This window comes from Buceros rhinoceros, unplaced genomic scaffold (assembly GCF_000710305.1).
Source record: "Buceros rhinoceros silvestris isolate BGI_N320 unplaced genomic scaffold, ASM71030v1 scaffold6484, whole genome shotgun sequence".
Taxonomy (NCBI): domain Eukaryota; kingdom Metazoa; phylum Chordata; class Aves; order Bucerotiformes; family Bucerotidae; genus Buceros; species Buceros rhinoceros.
In genome coordinates this window covers 24,108-46,279 of record NW_010409991.1, presented here as the reverse complement: position 1 = coordinate 46,279, position 22,172 = coordinate 24,108, and the positions used below count along the sequence as shown (strand labels likewise).

The window sequence follows — 22,172 nt, the reverse complement described above, 5'->3', positions numbered from 1 at the left end:
CTTTCAAAATTCAAATGGCTCTTTGAAAGCTCTTAAAACTTAGCAAGTCTGCTATGGCAAAGGAAATGGTAACCTGATGCTTTTATTATTTTCTCCTTTCATTTTCTTTCCATGTGTCCTTTTTCTCTTTTTCTGTGCTTTACAACAGTGTAGACTCCAGAGGTCCTGCTTACAGAAAGCCATGCTGAGATAGCACTAAAATCCTCCATATGTAGTAATAATAGCAATGGCTGACTTTAAGTTCACCTCTCAAAAATCTGAGAAATTGCAGGTCAGATGGACTAAACAGTGGGTCCGTCCTCCTGCCTAAAGCAAGGTTAACTATTTCTATCATTCCTGGAAAATGCTCATCAATCTTTTCTTTAAAGTCTCCGAATGACTCTACCACATAAAGAAGTGTACGTCTTTCCTTTTGTACAGCCGCCTTTTACATGTCTGTGAGTGAGTGTTTAGAGGGCTCTCTCTGGGGAAGGTTCTGATGCTTTCAAGACCACACAAGTCTCAAAGGGTCACACCTGCTGGATCTAGGGCAACACCTTATTCGGAAATTCATTGACTGTGGAGACCCAAGCGCTTTAACTCCCTTCCAGTTAGAGGTGGTGCAGCCAGAGTGTGAGAGAAAAGCTCCTGCACAATTGAGTTTAATAGAGTTTGCAGTGTGCCTTTTAGTGTACATTTCAAACTTCTTACTCCGTACTGCATTGCATGTGTGCTGTAGCCCTAGGTAAGAATCGTAAGTGTAATTCCGTGTTCAGTAACTGAAGGCTTGCTAGCACAGATTACTATTGAGAACATGCCTAAGGTAGATTCTTGAGCTGTAAGTAACTGAAATACTAGTTATCACCTTAAAATACTTCAGTATCAAAACACAAAGGAATTCTTAGCTCCCCATACCTGCCAAACAGTGAAAATAGTGCAAATAATTAAAGGAAATTGGCTGTGACAAACCTGTGACTCTAATATCCGGTGATATTCCAGCTTATGCTTTTTTAGAATGAACCACAGTTATAATATCTGCTTGTTTAAAACCATGACTCTCTTGAGTTTTTTCCTATCTGGTAGTTGTTCAGCCAGTTCAGCCAGTACGTGAGTAGAAGAATATTTTAAATTGGCAAAAGTTACCAGGAAGGTAAAATTTATTGGTGCTATAATTTGCCAAGATTCTGATTCCATTTATGTTATTTCAGATTACAGAGATGGATAAAATCAACACAAGTTAATGGCTGCTGCACTGATACTACCACGAAGCTGTACTTAGAGCAATAGAATATTTTGGGTTGGAAGGGACCTTTAAAGGTCATCTAGTCCAATCCCCTTGGGGTGAGCAGGGACATCTTCAATGAGATTACGTTGCTCAGAGCTCTGCCCTCCCTGACCTTGAATGTTTCCAGGGATGGGGCATCTTACCGTCTCTCTGGGAAACCTGTGCCAGTGTTTTACCACCCTTGTTGTAAAAAAATTTCTTCATCATATATAGTTTAAATTTTCCCTCTTTTAGTTTAAAACCATCACCCCTTGTCCTATCACAACAGGCCCTGCTAAAAAGATTGTTCCCATCTTTCTTATAGGCCCCCTTTTAAGTATTAAAAAGCCATAACAAGGTCTCCCTGGAGCTTTATGTATCAATGCATAGTTTATCACCGTTGGGACTAACACATAGTTTATGAAAAGATTTTTGCATTGGCTTTTATTCATCTTTTCTAGATGGAATTAGCACTATGCCTCACTTTATGGGAGTTTTGGTAGATAACACTTAATGTGTTCTGAAGCCATGAGATTTATTTTATTAGCTTTGTCCTTTCTGTTGCCTCTAGGTTATTAATCATTTGATACATGACATTTGGGGTCCCTGTAGTCCTACTTTACCTACCAACCCATTATTTAGTGTGCTACCTCTCAAACCAGCAAAACGACCAAGTTGGACAGACAGTTATTTTTCCGACTTCCAGTGCATTGAGTAAATCTTGCAGACAGGTCTGCCCAAGAAGCAAACCACTAGTAAAATGTTGTGATCCAGTAGATTTGTGCTTTAACTGATTGTACTTTATTTTAAACTGGTTTGGAGAGATTAAATGATTGTTATATTTTTAGACATAGCGGATATGAATTATATATATTACGCTGATGTGAGTAGACCAGGAATTTACACTGTAGCTGCTTCTGTTATAAGCTGCATTTGTTAAGAGCCTCCTCTTGTACAATACTGTAATTATTTGTTTAAAGTTTATTAAGAACAGTTGAATCTGTGTTCACCTTTCTGCTGTGATTATAACTTAAACTTACCATAACTTAAACTTGGATATGAAGTTAATTATTCCTTATGGATTCTTTTTTCTTTCAATATCCAGTTCAGAGATGTGAATTCAAGAGACATTAATAATTTACTGTGTATGAATTAAAGCTGAAGATCTTATCATTACTACTGTTATTGAATCTATACATTGAATTCCCAAAATTATTTCTGATAGTGGGGTAGTGGATCAACAGTAACTCTCTGTCCCAGGAAACAGGTATTTGGAAGACAGAGTAAGTTAAGTAGTAAGTAAGTAGTAAGACAGAGTATGTTAAGACAGAGTAGTTAAGATCAAGAGTGGGCTTTGTTTTACCCAGCTGGAGTTATCTACAGTGTAGATTTCTGCAGCTGAATTTTAAAATTATTATTATTAATTAAGAAAGATGGATACTTTTGAATAACTGGTAGAATTTTTTTTAATAAGATGAACTACACCCCCAGTTCTGTTTATTAGGCTGATCTGATCTCTGCTGTATGCAAAGGAGGGCCCGTAGTGCTTCTGTCAGCTGTAGAGATGTATACTGCTGTCAGCTCTAGGGATATATACTACAAACCTCTCCATCAAGTAAGGGTGCTGTTGATGGGCTGGGGCAGTAATCTTGTAGCTCTGATGATTTTGGTTCTGCTAGTGGAAAAGAGCTCTGGTATGTGATATTTAACTTGTTTCTACTTATTTGGATTTATTGTGGTCATGTTTAGAAAAGGAAAACAAAATTTGGGAGAAAAAGTCTCCTAAAAATAATGTCACCATTTAAAATGAATGCACTAAGTTCTTTTAAGTAGGAAGTTAATACTTTCCGGTCCTTTTGGGTGAATATCTAGATACTTTGGTTAATTTGTAGCTGAAGGAAATTGGTTGCTGATTGTTGAAACTCATTCCTTTAATGCTTTTACTTCCTTTGTTGTTTGTCTGTCTTATAATTTCTGTGCTTTGGGAAAAGATCTTAAAGTTTGGCGTACAGATCCTGGCTCCATCTTCGACATTGATCCTCTGGAGGACAATATTCAGTCTAGGAGTCTGCATATGCTTTCTGGTACTGCTTATATCCTGACCTTTTCCCAATTCAGCTTTTTATGTTTACAAAACTAAGTTGATACAGTAAATTTCCAGGTCAATGTGCCAGCCATATGTTTTATAAGTAAGTTTTCACATACACACATATATATAACTGTAGTATTTTAAAAGCGGTGTTTTATAGGAACTTCAGCTGTAATCATACGTGCACGTAAGACATAGTGAAATAATGTTATCCTGAACAACAGTTAGTCATACCTGTTACACTTAGTCGCTTAAAAAGCATTGACCTACTTTGTCCTCACTATAAGTAGAATTTTGATATAATTGGACCTTACTAAAATTTCAGAGATACAGAAGGTGGCCTATTTATGAAATTGATTTCTATACACGGTTTCCTTCTATGGCACTTAATACTATGCCTTGTGCTGTTCTTTGCAACTCCAAGGTGTTAATAATGGAAGGGTGGATTGAAAAGGAGAGAAGGTAATGTAATACTGAACATCAGTGTTTTGGCTCTACAAGTTTTTGGGCTTTTTTTCCCCCTAGAAGTGTTTATTTTGAATGTTTAATTTTGGACAAGTATTTTCTTTTCCTCAGATAGTGCAACTTGAAATATTCTTTTTAATGTCATACAGCAGTATTTCCACATGCTCTTGTGTGTATTTTGAGATGAACATTTTGATTTTCCATTGGAAATTTTCATATGCTTCATCTTCATCCCTTTTTTTCTGATATCTCAATGCTACCTTCTGTTTCTGTTGTTCTTTTAAAGCAGAAAACAAGCATAGTTGTATTTGAAGCAACCTTTTGAACTAATGGTGTTCAAAATGTTCACAAAATTGTGAACAATTCATATTTCTCTAATTTTAATGTCATCAGTGTATGAATATCAATGTTAGCAGTGCGGGATTTTTTGCTGTTGCTTGTCTTTGGTCTTCTGTCATCTATGTACTATGATATTCTTTCTTTCTACCTTTGTAGAAAGAGCAAGCCGTTACAGTAAGCAGTATTTACATTCTACCAGTCTGGGAGATTATAAATCAGATGGCTCTGACACGAACCCTACCTTTTCCTACTGCAGTGAGATAACAAGGCCATCTGATGAAGGAGGTATCCCTTATTCCCACCTTTTTCACTAATGACACTATCACAGTGTGTTGAGACCTCACAGGCCTGTATTAACTCCGTATCCTCGTATAGTCACAAATCATTAGAAGCTATGTAAGCTATTGCCTGACAGATTAAGGAAGCAAAGCAACATCTCAGGACTGCACAGTTTCTTGCATGCTGTATTGCTTTATCGTGAAATCACTTTCACCATTTTGGTAACGCTGTCAGTCTGAAAGCCTTGCTAACTCCCATTTACAGTCCTAAGAGATGTGTTTTTTGCAAAATGTACACGAATCTGTTTTTTTTTTTCTCTTGAAAGACACAATGCGACTGAAAAACACATACTTCTGAATGGAAAAAAATTACATTGTGCTTTTTGGTGGGCAAATCAAGCATATAATAGTATTTTAGTGGCTGAAGTATGTTTATTAAACTATAGAGGTGCTCGTGGCTTTTGGTTTCCATCCTACTATAAAAAAAAAAAAATTATCAGCTGACAACTTTATGACATATGAAAGTTTTCTTATGCTCTCAGCAGTTTGGGAACCAGGGTTAATATTCACCTGGGAAGTTTATAGTCAGATATTGTTTAATATGGATTAATGTTAGAATACTTTAATGAATCTGCATTCCCAGATACCAAACCACATCTTGCATCTGTTTGGTGCCATAAATTAGAACAAAATTTATGAAAATTGTGAATAAGAGTCTAGTCATCCTAGTGGCATTACAGTGTGTATTAGACTTGACTAGTGAATTATAAATATTCAGAAACATTGCATTCTAAATATGTATTTTTAAAGAGTAGTGATTTCTACTTCTCAGTTGTGAAAGAAGCTGCAGTGAAAAGATTGTCCAAAAGGTTACTAATTTATTTTTTTAAGAAGTTGTTAAAGATGTTGCTATCATTTAGTTGCCTGGCATCCTTGAATTATCCATGTTTTTAGAAGATTTTAAGGTGTCTTAATTGTAGTCTGCACCTGTTTGTGCCCTCCCACTCATCAGAGTACTGTGTTAGAGTGGCTAGTGTTTAGTGAGTTTATGTTGTGTTAGGTGCCATATAAATACATATGAGCACCCTGATTAAGAATGGGTAAGGAAGAAAGAGTTGACTGAAAAACTAACTCTGAACAAAGAAACAAACACAGGTTTTTGACAGAACTGTAATCCCTTATATCATGACTGTCCATCTTTGTGTGGTATTTTAACTATATTCCCAACTCTTTTAATAGATGATAGAAACATGGTGGTTTTTATGTCTCTTCCTGTGATGATGCAAAGTAGTACAGTACATATTGTCTCTGTATCAGTTCTGATCTCTTTTTGGCTCCATTCCAAGCCGTCTTAACATCACTTTGTCAGTTTGACTTGATTGTTACCAGATATTTTTTATTACTTGCCATATTGAGAATAGGAAATGGGCTTTATTTTCCCAGTTGTATTGGCAGTCGTTGTTTGTTTCTCTGTTTAAATCTGTTGTTGCGGTGATGTGTTGAATAGATCCTTGCCAAGATCAACATATTTTAGCAAGATAGTTTCCACTTTTGACCCAGCTGGCTGGCCAGGGTTTGAATGCTTGCAGACAGTTCCCATTGCAGGGGAGAAGTAAATGCCAGAGCTAAGTATTTGTCAAAATCCTGATGGTTTACAAGAAAATGCCATTTTTGTGAACACACTCAGGAAAAAAACCCCAATAGCAGATAGCAACTTTGGTCAAAAATACCAACCTTTTTAATGGCAGCATGTCATCCAAAGTATCTTTTAGCTTGTAGCGAGAAGGTCAGTTTGCCATTAACCTGTATACAGTATCTCTAATAGCGTACCACAGTAAATGAGAACCAAATCCATTTTGCTGAAATTTCATGGCTGTTTCTCATGGATTTTATACTTTTAGATCTGGTAATTGTTCAATCTGATAGTGCACCAACATGAAAGGCAGCTGGAAACCTGTGACTAGTTTTACAGCCTCTAAGTGTCTTTGGCTTTGTCTCATCATCTTTCAGATATTTCTATCTTGTTCAGATGCTAATTTATTCTAGATGCTTTTACTGATATTTGAACCACAATTCAAGCCCATAGCTGGGTCCCTGGCTTCGTACAAGATGTTAAAGGCATATTCAGATCTTTGGGGAATTTCAGTAATAACATCAGGGGTGGGGTTGTGTGTTGGCATGGACAACTAACATTGTCACTGGAATTACTTCTTCCTATTTTGATTCCCTGACCGTTGTTTTAGATCATGACGTTCAGCTGAGCCGAGTATGCCTCCCAGGGAGATTTTGCTACAAAATCAGATTGTTGCATGATGCAAGTTCAGGAAAATCCCTGTTTTCCCTTTTAGGCTACTGCAGGTAAAACTTGATAGGAAACGATTGTTAATGCTTTCTAGCAAGCCTGATGCAGGCAATGAACTTTCATTTTCGTATTTATTACTTCAGGGTATCACTGAATTTTTTTGCCATATGGGACAGAATGTGTTGCAATAGAGCTTTTCAGTCTGCCTTAAATGCTTTGAAATTAATTACCGCCCTGACAAAGATTTCATTTTTCCTGCAAGCCATTCTGTAGCACTTCCCAGAAACAGTAGGGTGCCACATTAGTTCTTGCAAAATTCTCAGCTGTTTGTCAAGTAGTTATTTTTAGCTTGGCTAAAGAGAAACAGGAGCTAACAATTTCTCCCTTTCTATCCTGCTTTTAATGGTGGTGTTGCAACTTCTCAGACATAGAGCTATTCATTTATTTTGGGAATGTTTTTCAGATTATTTTCGTCAGAATGAGAAGTTGAGATAAATGGATGTCAGACTTATTTTTGTTTATAAAGACAGACCAGACACTTCCTTCTTCACAGAACACTGTAGAAAAAAAAAGCATCAAGAGACAGTTTCTTTGCTTTCAACTTGGGTCTTTTTAAACAGCATTGTCTAGTAAATTTCTTAGCTGTGTTTTTGGGGTTTCTTCATAAAGTCTTTATGTCTGTATTGATTTTCTGTGCAGTCTTACACACTGTCTTTCTCGTGGTTCTTTTCACACTCACTCTCTTTCTCCCCTTCTTCCCCTACAAGCAAGGTCCCATCATGTTAGTTTGCATTCAGGCACCAGGAGAGGATGATCTGATTCGTATGGCTCAACACCTGTTCCAATCTTGCATTATTTGGGACAGTTGGATTTGTATTTCAACCATCTATTCCATGGACATGAATTGCTTTTACATGTAACTCCCATTTATGTATAATTATAGAGTTTTTGGTGTCTGATGACAGAAAGGGATACAGGTATCACTGAACTGGACTGCTTGTATTCATGGTCTCTACGGTGTTCCTCAGAAGTTATGCTAAAGCATGTATTTTTATAAAGGTATCTTCCTATTTTAACGTCTCCATATAAAATTGATCTACTGTCTTTTTGCTAGTAACTTTCTTCAGTAAATGAAAATGTCATTTAGGTCACACCCTCATGGCTTAAGACAATTTTGTTTAATTCCATTCCCCCAAAGGCAAGAGTGAAAATCCTTGAAACCAGCACAACTTCACAATATTGGAGACCTTTTTTTTAGAGGCCTGTTATTTTAAAATACTTTCTATATATATCCTTCTCAGTAGTTTCATCTCCAGAGACTGAGATGGGGAAAGGACTTTTCAACACCAGAGTGTTAACTATCTAAGATACGGAAATGAATTTGTGGTGTATGATCCAGTGCCAGTCACAGAAATCAAGCTCAGATGCTCCAAGCTGTGTGTGTAGGTATAGACAAAGAGGGGCAAGATAAAGTGAAGGCTGCAAGTAAACCTTTAAGGTTAAGTAATATTTTTATTCAGGCCCATTGTTAGTAGTAAGCAGAGAAATGAAATACTACAACCAGAGGAAATGCTGGTTTAGGGTTAAAATGTCAAACAATATAAGTCTTTGAGAGTGCAGAAAGTCATCCTTAAGGGAGTTGACTTGGTGCCTACAGGGATCACTCAGCTACTACTGGAACAAATTCCAGGCCTTTGCTCTGATGGCAGGGAAGTGGCTGTACCCATTGGTGTACGGCTAGAATAGAGTGTTGTGATAACTCATCATCATCATCATGGCTTGGCTTCGTGAACAAAGATCTGGGAAGGGCTTTTCCCACGCTCACTGCAAGCGATGAGTGCACCCTTCGGGCCTGTGTGGTGGATTTTCTAGGTGAGGCGCAGCGTGCGCGGAACTGCCTCCACCCTTTACACCTGAGGTTCATCTGCCAGGGCCTAGCGAGTCTGGACAGTGACAGTGAAGTCCTCGGGTCATAGGTTTGGTTAGAGTGTCCTTCTCTGAGATGATGGATGCCTTACAAGGCTAAACGAGCTCCATCTGCCCGGGTTTGCAGTCAGAGTTGTCCTTCTCTTAGGATGGTTGCCTGACGGCTAGTGAACTAGTCACATGGTAACAGATGAGCCATGGCACTGCTGCTGCAGCTACTGTTCTTGTCACTTCTGTTTTGCGTTGGTCTTTGACTCATTTTGAGTTGAAGAATTCCTCAGTGTGTTTGGAAGGAGAAGACCCATCTGCACTAAAGACTATCACTGTTATTCTCATTTCACTTTAGTTATTCATTGGCTCTCTTTTATTATGCAAAAATCTGTGTACAGATTTTGTTTACGTTATAAGTCGGTGAAAGGGTTTTCCTTAGGATTCCTCCTTTTGTTCTAGTTATTGATGTCCTTTTATGCTGCTTTCTTTCAATCCTATTTCAACTGCAAAAAGTTCTTTTCAGTTTCTAATATTCTTCCTTCTTTCAGTTTTTACTTTAATTATCTTTTAATTAAGTTTATCTCTCTGAGGCTTTCTGTTTAACTCTCTCCTGGTTTTGTTTGATTTAACTCAGGAGGATTTTATTTAATACTACTAAGTTTTGCTTTTGGTCTGAGGGTTTCTATTTTAAAATTATCTTACTGAACATCCTGCAATAGATGACTTTAACTTTCTTGTCCCTGATGCACCCTTAATTTCTTTTTAGTTGAAATCTCCTAGCTTGGTTTTCTCTCCTTTTGCTTTTGACTCCCACCAAACTTGGTGTCATTGGCAAACATACTGAGGGTGCACTTGATCCCCTCATCCCGTTAAAGAGAACAGACCCCAATACTGAGCTCTGGGAGATGCTGCTTGTGACCAGCCAGCAACTGGATTTGACTCCATTCTCCACCACTCTTTGGGCACAGCCATCCAGCCAGTTTTTGATCCAGTGAAGAGTACACTCATCCAAGCCATGAGCAGCCAGTTTCTCCAGGTGAATGCGGTGGGAAATAGTGTCAAAAGTTTTACTAATATTTAGGTAGACAATGTCCACAGCCTTTCTCTCATCCACTAAACAGTCAAGCAGGACCTGCCTTTCATAAACCCATGCTGACTGGGCCCGATCTCTTGGTTGTTGTGTGCATGCCATGTAATGTCACACAAGATGATCTGCTCCATAACCTTTGCCAGCTCCAAGGGCAGACTGACAGGCTTGTAGTTCCCTGGATCCTCCTTCCTGGCCCTTCATGTAGGTGGGTGTCACATTTGCTAACCTCCAGTCAACTGGGATCTCCCCGGTGAGCCAGAGCTGCTGATAAATGATGGAAAGTGGCTTGGTGAACACTTGCTCCAGCTCCCTCAGTACCCTTGGGCAGATCCCATCCAGCTTCACAGACTTATGTGCATCTAAGTGGTGTAATAGGTCGCTGACCATTTTCTCTTGGATTCTGGGGCCTTCGTTCTGTTCCTGTTTCCTGTCTTCCAGCTCAGGGGTCTGGGCACTCAGAGAACACTTTTTGGTTGTCTTTTATGGTTGTAGCCAGATTGAGTTCGAGTTGGGCTTTGGCCTTTCTACTTTTGTCCCTGCACAGCCTTATGAGATCTTTGTAATCTTTCTGAGTGGCCTGACCCTTCTTCCGTAGGCCATAGATTTCCCTTTTCTTCCTGAGTGTCAGTCAAAGCTCTCTGTTTAGCCTAGCTGGTAGTCTACCCTGCTGGCTTGTATTACGGCGCACTGGAATGGCTTGTTCTTGGGCCTTAAAGATTTCCCTCTTAAGGAATGTCCAGCCTTCCTGGACGACTTTGTTCTTCAGGACTGCCTCCCAAGGGACTTGGTCGACCAGTCTCCTAAACTGGTCAAAGTTTGCCCTCACGAAGTCCAAGGCATCAGTTTTACTGATCCCCCTCCCTACTTCCTTGAGAATTGAAAGCTCTACCATCTCATGATCATTATGTCCAAGATGGCCTTCAACCTTCACATCACCCACAAGTCTGCTCATGAGCAACAGTTCTAGCTGGAAGTCTTCCCTAGTTGGCTTGCTCACCAGCTGTGTCAGGACCTTGTCTTCCAGACACTCCAGGAATCTCCTGGACTGTTTCCTCTCTGCTGTATTTCCAGCAGACATGTGATAAGTTGAAGTCCTCCACAAGAGCAAGTGGTAGTGATTGTGAGACTTCTCCCAGCTGCTTATAGAGTATTTCATCTACCTCTTAATTGTGGTTGGGTGGCCTGTAACAGACTCCCACCATGATATCTGTCTGGATGGCGTTCCCCCTGATTCTTACCCATAAACACTCAACCCTATCATCAGCATCATTATGCTCAAGGCAGTTAAAACACTCCATAACATAACTGAAATTTTGTTTTAGATACTTCAGTGATGCTGCATAACAATTGACCAGATCCAGACAGCCTTTGAGGAATAAACATGGCAAATGGGCATGCTGGCAATTTGACTCCAAAGTCTGTGAAGACTGCAAAATGCACAGTTTCACAGTAACTTCCTGTGGGATGTGGGTACATCCCACAGGGTTTTGAAGTCTTTGAATAGCTTGGAGTGGAAGCAAAGTCAATGATAAACTGTATGTCCTTTCATCTCTCTCCCTAGTGATGTGTCCTCCTTGTGTGATATGAACCTTCTGAAGAATAAAGGCTCCACAGTAGTCAAGCCTGCACCCCTCCCTTTCTGCAGACCCCAGGGGTTGTCTTTCTCCTTTCCCTTAGGCAGGAATGTGTATAGGCCGTCAGAAGTACTGTTGCTTGAACTGCAGCGTGAACACAGCCCTGCAAAGAGCAAATGTAGACTTTGTGTGTTAGCGTGTATGGCTGGCAACAGCCTCACACTGTGTACCAGTGCTTGGAGAGAGCTTTTTTCCCTCAGCCTAACACTGACATTTTAAACATTTATTTCAGGGATGTCTCCTCTCCTGCTAGCACACATCAGCATCTGTGTCTGTATATATAAAATGTTCTTCTGTAGGATTTGCCTGAGGCCTTGAAACTCACCCATATGTACCACAGAAAATCTTAGAACAAGGAATTGTGCAGCTGCTTCTGCTCTGGTTAATCTCCTGGTTAGTCTTGTCAGAAGACAAACTAGTCCCCATTGGGTTTGCCAATCTGAAAGCTAATGTGTGGGGAAAAAATAGTTGTCTTTCACTCAGCAGCATCATGGTAAAACTGTGCTTTTCCATCTTGATAATCAGATGATTTTCTGTTCTTAAGTGTATAATATAGTACCAGTGCTTGCGGTCAAATAATAAATAAATCACCCATAAACCTCTTGCAATGTTTTTGAAGTTGGCTAAATACTTTTCTGCGTATATAATATGAGTGCAAGTGCTTGCGAATGTTTAATACCTATCTCCTACTGCAAATTATTTAGCATGAACAGTTTTTCTTAGAGTTTACGCTCCTTCAAAACTAGTGAGTCCTTCCATTTTCAAATAGATTTTTGCTGAAATGATATAGCTAGTTCCCTTTATAAAGGTTTGCTGTGACCACACCACATCCCAAAGGACAACACTTGTTTAGACTACAAGACAGAGCTGTCTCCTGAAAACCGCACCTTTCTTTTGAAGGGGATGTATCTTGCTTCTTCAACTTCTGCCTCCTGTTTTGCAGTGATTCCTGATGCTCAAAAGGGCACTTTTTTTTTCCTGTTTAAAAATAATGGCATTACTGATAGAGAAATTTTGAAAATGGTGTGACTTTTCCCGGAGTTAGAAAGGTGAACCTTTTCACCTCTAGATTTGAAGAAAGAAGGAAAACCAGATGGAAGGTGAATTGTGAGAGTTCAGATTTCGGTTAGAACAAAGTGGGTGTGTTTTTACACGTGTGCTAAGTTCTGTGTAAGTTTCTGTGAAAAGAAGATTTCTGACTGTCTAACATATAATTTGATCTCCTCTGAATAATCCATTTCAGCCTTTTAAGCCATCTAAGTCTAGGAATCCAGTATGGCAATGGGACCCATTTATACACTAGCTTGAGCATTATCAAATCTATCTGTCCTAGACTGGACATACATTCAGACTTTTGACTTCTACTGAGTGCTTTGTTAGTGCAGAATATGAGAGAAATTAGTCCAGAAGATTAGATTTCATTTTCTTCCATTATGAAAAGGCATGAAGTATCTGTGAAATCTTAAGTTTTAATGTAAAACTTGAAACTTCATATGGCACTCCAAGTGAAGACTAAGTTAATTTTTGATTAAGGTTTGATTTAGGGCTCTGGGAATAAGACTAAATATCCCACGCTGGTTGTAAAACATTAAGACATAAATTGTGATTCACCTGAAAGGACATTTTCATTCAGTGTATGTTCACTGAGGCTGAGTTAATGTTCCGGGGAGAGCTTTACATTTCACACTTCCAAAATATTTCTGCTTAGATTCCTTCTGCCTGTCTTTGATTCCCATGCTTCTCTCCCACACACTTGACATCTGGCAGCACCAAAAGGCAATTTCCACACATCCAGGTGGAGGACAATCCAGAAGGGATCCCATTTTCAATTTCTGTAGTGTGGCAGCAGTTCAGGGGATCCTTCTGTTCACCCTGCCAGCTGTCTGAGTTTGATGTTACCTTTTCCTTTAAACAGTTAGTGAGCAGAAAGTGGAAGGGAAATTTTCAAGAGACTCAACAGTTGGAAGTGTTAATGGCTCCCTTGGCAAGCAGTTATTTCAGTTATGTGGTGTGATCCCCTAGAGCAGGTTTTGATACACTTCAGAGGACTTTATATCCAGCAGACAATAAATATCATTAGTAAAATTATGTGCAGTCACATCCTTGATCCTGGTTGATGCTATCTTTCCGCCGTTGCTCAGATTGGTTATACCCACTAGGCAAATAAGTAGCTGCACAGAAATCAAAGCACAGCTTCCGTGTGAAGAACTTGCAGGCTTCTCTCTTTAATGTAAATGGACAACAGTGGATGCTCAGTAAATGCAAGCTTAAATTGCAGTTGAAGGTGTGTGGGTTGTATAACCTGTTAACCTAACCTTCATTTTACTAACTTGAACTTCTTGTGAGGTAGCCTAGAGCAAAAATCTGCGTATTCACAGTTAAAGAAGGAATTGGCTTCCTGTGGTACAGTGTGGCCCTTCCAGGACCAGGGATGCCTCAGGCTGGCTTTCAAACATTTTGTGCATTCATAGAAATTTCTTCATAAAAGAATGTGGTGCGGTATGCCGAAGGAAAGGCATATTGTACTGTTTTCTCAGCTGAGACATTCTGCAGCTTGGGTGGAATGTCAGCCAAAAAAGTCAGCTGGCAATTAGGTTTCTTTGTCAGTGACACCAAATCCTGACTGCAATTCATATTTAGAACTCCAGAGCAGGATGCCCTGTGGTTTGGTTGTGTCCCAGTTACAATATTACATAGGCTAAAGTCCTTGGCCTTTGTGGCTACCATTCAAGACTAAATCCAAAATAATATTCATAGCAGTTTCTGCTATAACCCATGTAAAATGAACGGGGCCACTCCTTCCATATTTGAACTGCTAGAACAGTTCCTAAGACATAATATAATGCAGAATATGTATGTGGAAATGCACGCATTAGAGGCTGTAGACATGAGTTGAAGACCTTGCCTTTTAGAAACTGCAAAAAGCAATCATGGGTGATGGTTCTGCCGAGACAAAACCAATCAGCCAAGTCTCTCCCCATGCCCATAACAGCTACATAAACTGTGCTCCAAATATAAAATCCGTTCTTCTCTAGTCCTGGTTAATACCTCTTTTGTCCTTAGGTCGCAGTAGACTATTCGATGTATTAAATCTGTTTTTGTGAGGAAAATGAGTGAATTAAACATCTAGAAATGCTTTTGTAGTTGAATATTCAAAATATAAGTTTTTGTCAGTTGCACTAGCTCTGTCTGGTTTGGAATATTCTGTGGTTGTCATCATAACACTAAAGTGATGTTTTAGGATTCAAAACTGGGGACAAATAGGACTCCAGTTTTAGGGTTAAAAGCCAAATAATTTAGGTAATTTTATTTTAACAGTGCTGCATTAAGAACTGATCAGTGGGAGCTGGAAGGGGGATAAAATGGTTTGTATTTTGAGTGAATTAAATTGTAAGTGGATTGTTGTAACTGCCCATAAAATTCTGTCAGATATAGAATTCGTACAGTTTTAAAAATCCTGAAAACAACTGTTCATACAAGTTGCATGAAGACAGTAATTGTCATTCTTTCTAAATTGTTATTTTGTGTTGTGTTCACTTGAATTTATCCTGGTTTTTAGCAAAAAACAAAAACATGTCAGTATGAGTGAATGCTACAGTCTCTTCCTGTATTTTTAAAGGCTGGTAACCTTTTGAAACATTACTTACTGAATTTCGCAGGAGATCATTTACTACCCTATTTTGTAACAAATACCTTCAGCTTTTGGGTGAAAAGGCTTATGTTTTAAGGGGCTGCTATGGAATCACCTTTATCAAATCTGTTCTACTGAGTGTTTATGGTCTTACAGTCCTAAATGGCTTTCCAAAGGCTGTCTTGGGAAACTGATGGCATTTTCTGTTCATAAAAATTGTCTGTGCTGCCAGGACAGGACTAGTTTGTGCTCTTTACAGGCTGTGAAGTTGCCATTCACCACCTCACGGCTCCACAGTCAGACACGGTCGCAAGCAGGGACTCTATGGGTTATTTGGCATCCGGCTTCTTCTCCTCTCCTTTTCAATTGTGACTCAGTATCCTCGACCCCCTGTTCCTTAGTAGAAATTATGCTCTAAGCAATATCCACAAAAATCTTGCCTGAATTATCCTCTTTTCGTAGAAAAGGATGCATGTTCAGTTGATTTTCCTCTTTTAACACTACGGTGGAAAACAGGACTATCCTTGATGTCTTTCACTTTTCTCCAGACTGATATTTAATACCTTCTTGCGGACATGACTTCCGGAGACTGTGCTAGCCCTGGCTTTCCCTGAATGTAGCCATTTTGTGCAGTTCTCTAAAGGAGAATGCAAGCTGTACTACTTTCATTCCTGTAGAAAAAATGTCCTCGAGAGACTGGTGTTTTTGTAATAAAGAGATTTAGATACTTCAGAGAGGCCAGAATGGACCTCAAGAAATAGATCGCCCTGAAAAAGAATATAATTGAATGGACTGATCCAACGTTGTCCTCGTTTGAGCTAGAACAGCACTAATTCTGTTCAGTGATTTTACTTTTCAGCTCAGTCTCTTCTAAGTGTCCGTGCTTTCTGAAGTTAATGGCATGTTTTTCCAGACAGTGTCTGCTTCTAAGAGTGAAAGCACTTGATATTTACAGTTACTGCCAGGAGCTGGTGTGCAGAAAGGCTCTGGCTTGTACTTGCTCCTGAGCAGACCAAGGTCACTGCTAAATCCTGTGTCCCACGGTGGGGGTGCAGTAAGTCAGAGGCCGCACCTGTGGGGAGGAGCGGACAGGACAGGTGACCCTGAACTGACCAACAAGGTGTTCCACCCCATAGACGTCATACTCGGTGTAAAGCTGAGGGATCACAGGGGTCAAGCTCTCTTCATCTTCAATGGCTGGTGTCCAAGGAGGACTCTGTCCTGCTTTTGATTCCAATCTGTGCATTTCTGAATCCAGTTCCAGAATCCAGCTCCTGAATCGAGTTCCCATCTGATGCTGAGCTCAGTCAGGACTTTTCCAGTGCCTGCCCACAGCATCAGTGGTGACGGTGATGTGGTTGCCATCAGGGAAATTGGGTTTAGAACTGGTTCAGTATGTATTTTTATATATCTATAATCTAATTTTTATTATTTTAATTGAAGCAGTTTTAGTTTTCCAGTCCACGTCTCTCTCCTTTATTCCCTTTTTCTTTCCCTTTGAGAAGAGAGGGGAGTTAGAGGGCATCTGTCATTTGTCTAGTGGCTGCTCCAGCCCTAACCAATGACAACCATTTCTCAAAATATGAAGAATTAAGGAGAAGGCCTGAACGACCTGGCACATAGACTATTATGTACTAGAGAGGCAGTTTGACAGCTGTTCTTTCACTGGACTAGCTAATACTTCCCAAATTCCCACTCCATCTGCTATTGGATGTATGATGGACTTACACAACAAAGAACAGTGTAGCGAGTATTAGTACTATTGGCTGTTCATTCAGATTGGGAATTTTGGAACAGGTGAAACTTTTGTGAGAATGTTTGCTCTCTGGAGTGGCTGAAATATGAAATAGTCCCCCTCTAAAAGGAAAATAAATTACAAACACAATACAAGATTTCATGTGGCATGAACACATTAGATGTCCTTTTTGTCATTCCTTTCAAAATTTGTTTTCTTTGATGTATGCTGAACAGCTATATGTGATCTTCTGTTGTAATTTCATTTGAAATCAAATTTTTATTTCTTATAATGAAGCTGCTGTTAAGAGTTATCGTTGTATGATTTTGCATGCCCCACAATAATCTACTTCAGTTTACATGGTGGGTTCATTTATTTAAGGCTTAATTATTGCAAGCTGATAAAACAGTGTTATAAAATAATGGTGCTTTAAAGAGTCTATTAGTCTAATCATGTCACTAATGAAGTTTAGTTTAAAACATTTTATTTCATCCATTGTAAGTAATCTTGTGAGCAGTGACATTTTTATTTTTGCATCATGAACGATTAATATTAGTTATTTTAATACAAAATGCAAAATAAATAATTTTCTTGATTCCTGTCCTGCCCCTGCCTCAAATTTCTTTTTTCCCAAGCATTTGAAGATTGCATGGTTTATTTCTTACATCATTATAATTTAGGTTATGGAAACTTTCTAAGCTTGTAATGTTCTGAATTTGCCACTGACTCCAAGTAGTTCAGAGCTTCAATTCTAATGAGGTCAGTGAGCATGGCAGATATTTATTAGCACCCCTTGTGAATTAGGCCATACTTTCAGGTTGTTATTGCAACAGCCTAATTAATCTGAGTTTGATATTCCAATTTACTAACTAATACTGACTCCTGTAATGGATAGTATGCAGACAAACTGCTGCTTCTGACAGCACCACTGAGAGCAACAAGCCTGGTAGCTCAGACATCCGTGAAAGCAGCGTAACAGACAAGTAAAGGTCAAGAAAAAGAGGGTGGAAAAAAAAAAAAGGAAAGAAAGAAAAGAAATGAAGGGAAAATTACTGTTACAAGAAAAAATGCCAAGATGCTTTACTGTGTTGTTTTCTACTGTTCTCAAAACAGCATTGTTCTGTATCAGGTCTCACCATCTGCAATCTTCAGGTTAGTGCTTTTTATATGCTTATGAAGTCTGACTTGTTCCCAGTAAATTTGACTGTGCTGTGCTACTCGTTCTGATTAGGAAATAGCAAAACTCTATCATAGATAAGAGTTAGAATCAGTTTAGAGTATGTGTGTCCATTTTCTAGCTTATTTGAAAAGTTAATGCTGAGCAATTTAACCTTAGAGCTGGCTGGGAATTTTTCAATATTGTTCATCAGAAGATAGTTTAATGCCAAACTTCTTTAATGGAATGCATCACTTGTGATTAATGTCTCAATGCCAACAAAACTGCATTTTATTCAGCTTTGAGATTGCTAAGGTTATAGCTTGACATTTTTGAAATAAAGAATCCAGCTTTATGTTGACATATGTTTAATTTTGAAGTCTATAATAAACTATAATAAAAACTGAAAATTATAAAAATTAAACCTAGATCTTTTGAAATGATTGGCATAAAACTGGTTTTTTTACCTGATTTTTAAAACTTGTTTTTGCATGCATCTTTGAGATTTTTTTTCTTTTCTTCCCGGTTTGGGATAGGAGCATTCTTGGCAATCAGTTCTGTACTGGGAAATTATTACTGAGGTTTTCCTAATGTTATATATATCTAATGTAGCTGTACTCTTCTGTTTGCTCCTATACTCCAGTGACAGGTTTTTTTATCACATCCGTTAGAGACTATCCCCTTGCTCTGTACCTCATCTCAACCTCTTCACCACCTCCATTTCTGTGCAGTCCTTACACATTCATTAAAAACTTTAAATTCTCTGATATCCGTTTTTACTGTCAAGTAAAGAGCTCTTGCTGGTTGCATTTGCCCTAATCGTCTCTAAACATCTATTTTGACTTTTTTCAAATACCGTGGAGACAGAGGATACAAGTAGTTGATCAGTTCATGCCACATGCTAGCACACAGGACCATTCAGCTTTACATGGGATGGATTGTTTGGAGCTGGGTGCTGGGACAATTGGAGGGACACATCTGTGAGAGGCTCAGCTCTTTTGTGGTTTGAACTCAGAGCTTGCACAGAATTGAGGTGCTCACGAGGGCATACCCTGGGACAGCTGAGCTGATCTAGCAGTTTGCTTCTAGAACTTCTAGCAGTTCTACCCTTCTGCTGCTTCAAGCATTAGCCTCAGATACACAGGGATGACCGTCCTATAGCCTCTTTGAGACTTCCCACTTCATGACTCCTGCTGACTTCATCCAACACTCTCAACTTCAGCAGAGAATTGTGTTTAGCACATCATCTTTAAAAGCCTGCTGAAAACACATCAGTTATAGCAGTCAAGCTACTTTTCTTCTCTTTTCATGTCTTTCACAGCCTATCCTTATCATACCTATCCTGCCTTATGCTGACGAAGTGTTAAGATTCTCGGTTCTGATTAGCCTGTGATATGGGCCTTCTTTAAAACTCTTGTTAAATTCTTGGTTGATCACAATTGTATTTCATTTACCCTGCTGTTCATGCTTGGGCCAGATGTAAACTTCTGCAGAATTATGTGCATTAGCCTTCTTCAAATCTCTCCTTAGAACTGTTTCTTAGGGTACTTGTGTGGTTAACTCAGTACTGTACTGAGCTCACCTCAAGAACGAACTTACACGGGAATATATGCAACATGGGAAATAAACAGGAGGAATTGGACAGTGTGTGCTTGCCCAAAGAAGTATACTGAAATCTCCATCCTGAACTCAAACTTGAGGGGACAAGGCCCTAAGGAACCTAATCTAGCTGCAAATTTGGCCCTAGTTTTAAACAGGAGACATACTATGTTACCTCTAGAGGTCTTTCTCAACCTTAATTGTTCTATCACGATGCTTTTTTTAAAAAAAAATTGTGTGTTCTCTTGTATACTATTGTCTCATGTTTTTCACTTTGTTTCCTTTCTTTGAATTCAAGCTCTTTGAAACTGTGTCTCTGTTACTTATGTACAGTATTTTACATGCAAAGGTATTTAAAATACAACTTTAAATATTCTTTTATCAAGTATTGGAATAGGCTGCCCAGGGAGGTGGTGGAGTCACCATCCCTGGAGGTATTTAAAAGAGATGTGGTGCTGAGGGACGTGGTTTAGTGGTGGACTTGGCAGTGTTAGGTTAGTACTCGATGATCTTAAAGTTCCTTTCCAACCTAAATGATGCTATCATTCATGTAGTCTACTTTTTTTTTCCCCAGATCTATTTGGCATTCATTATTTCTGTCATTATTCAGGTTGATTAGTACCTTTTCATCAAAAATCTTGCTGTAAATTTTGATGGTCCAGCTCCTGGAGAGGAAGTACTGCTTCAGCACATAAGTGTAGCTGAATCAGACCCTGAGTGATTTCAGGTGCATTACTGTGGAAGGAGTTTTGTATTAGAAACGCTGAATTCAGTTAGATTCAGCAAAGAGGTGAAAACTGTTGGTCGTATTCAAATATGCCAGTCTTGGTAAGTGGTGATAACATACCACTTTGTTCATGGATGTGATTGATAATACATGTTTTAACCCCAAACACTTTAAGTATTTTAATGGTGGGGGGTAGCAGCCAACATCTGAAGATAGTGATAAAAACAAAAAGTGAAGTACTGAGTCAGAGTTCCTAACCAAAGTTACCTCCCTGACACTTTCTGGAGAAGGCTTTAAAAGGGTGTTGGTTGTTACTATTCACCAGCTTCAATGCAGCAATAAAACAGTTTATCCTAAGGCTGTATCTCCTTAGCTGTGGACTGGGAAGTGGTCAAGGGGCTTGTGCAGTTCACGCAGTGACCCATCCACATGAACGACCTGCGCTGGAGTATCCCAGAATTGTACTCTAGTCCTACACTTCTGCACTACTTTGACAGTGTCTTCTGCTATGGAGGACATAGCTGAATAATTTCTAAGGGAAGAGCAAAAGAAAGAAGCTGAAAGCTGTGGGGGAGGCTTGCTGAAGTAAGACTGTGAGAACTGCTCTAGGTGTTGCAACCTGTGAAAAATAAGGCAGCAGCAAGGCAAAACAGGAAAGACTGTGATACGTGTATCAGGTTTGTGTGGCAAGATTTTGGTAGTGAGTGTGTTACGGGGGGTGGCTTCTGTGAGAAGCTGCTAGAAACTTCTTGTATGTCCGATAGAGCCAATGCCAGCCAGCTCCAAGACAGACCTGCTGCTGGCAAAGGCTGAGCCTGTCAGGTGGTAACACCTCTGTGATTCCATATTTAAGAAGGGGAAGAAGCCTCTCCAGCCTGCAGCTGGAGAGAGGAGTGAGAGAAACAATTCTGCACACAACAAGATCAAAGAAGAAGGTCAGTGAAGAAGGAGGGGTGCTCTAGGTGCCAGAGCAGAGATTCCCCTGCAGCACATGGTGAAGACCATGGTGAGGCAGGCTGTCCCCTTGCAGCCCACGGAGGTCCATGGTGGAGCAGATATCCACTTGCAGCACATGAAGGAGCTCCTGTCAAAGCATGTGGATGCCCAAAGGAGGCTGTGACCCTGTGGGAAGCCCATGCTGTAGCGGGCTCCTGGCAGGACCTGTGAACCCGTGGGGAGAGTCCTCGCTGGAGCAGGTTTTCTGGCAGGATTTTTGACCCCATGGCGGACCCTCACTGCAGCAGTCTGTACCTGATGGACTGCATCCTTGTGGAAGTAACCCCCTTAGGAGCAGTTAATGAAGAAATGCAGCCTGTGGGAAAGACTCACACTGGAGAAGTCCTTGGAGGACTGTTTCCTGTGGGAGGGAGGAGTCCTTCCCGTAAGGAGAAAAGAGTGGCAGAGACAATGAGTGATGAAGTGACTACAAACCCCATTCCCTGCCCCCGCTGTGCTGCTGGAGGGGAGAAGGTAGAGGATTTGGAAGTAAATTTGAGCCTGTGGGGGAAAGGTGTTTTAAGATTTAGGTTTTTTTAGGATTTAGTTTTTATTTCGCATTATCATACTCTGATTTGATTAGTAATTAGCTAATTTCCCCAAGTCAAGTTTGTTTTGCCCATGACATTAGTTGGTGAGCGATCCGTCCCTTTCCTTGTCTCAACTCAGGAGCCTTTTGTTACGTATCCTCTCCCTTCTCCATCTGAGGAGGGGAGTGATAGAGCAGCTTTGGTGGGCACCTGGGATCCAACCAGGGTCAACCCACCCCGGTGTGGAAGAATGTGGTTCCCATCACTAGACTCATCTGTTTCGGGCAAGCTAGTCATAATGTCAGTAGCACAAAGACATACGATAACGCTATATTCTGGCTCTACTGCAACTTTTGCGCTCCTCAGGATATCTACAGCTTGATAATCCTCTTACACACACTAGGATTAAGCACACAATAATAATAGTTTTTCTTTTTATTC

General features: G+C 39.7%; 1 protein-coding gene across 1 annotated transcript in view; it reads left to right on the top strand.

Moving 5' to 3' along the window:
* Positions 1 to 22,172, top strand: part of NEBL (nebulette) — a gene marked incomplete at its 5' end in the record, with an annotated part of 86,294 nt that overhangs the window by 53,639 nt on the left and 10,483 nt on the right. The window contains 2 exons of the mRNA XM_010135432.1: positions 3,235 to 3,327; positions 4,293 to 4,421. Coding sequence (XP_010133734.1) covers positions 3,235 to 3,327; positions 4,293 to 4,421 — 222 coding nt within the window. The remainder of the gene's footprint in view (positions 1 to 3,234; positions 3,328 to 4,292; positions 4,422 to 22,172) is intronic.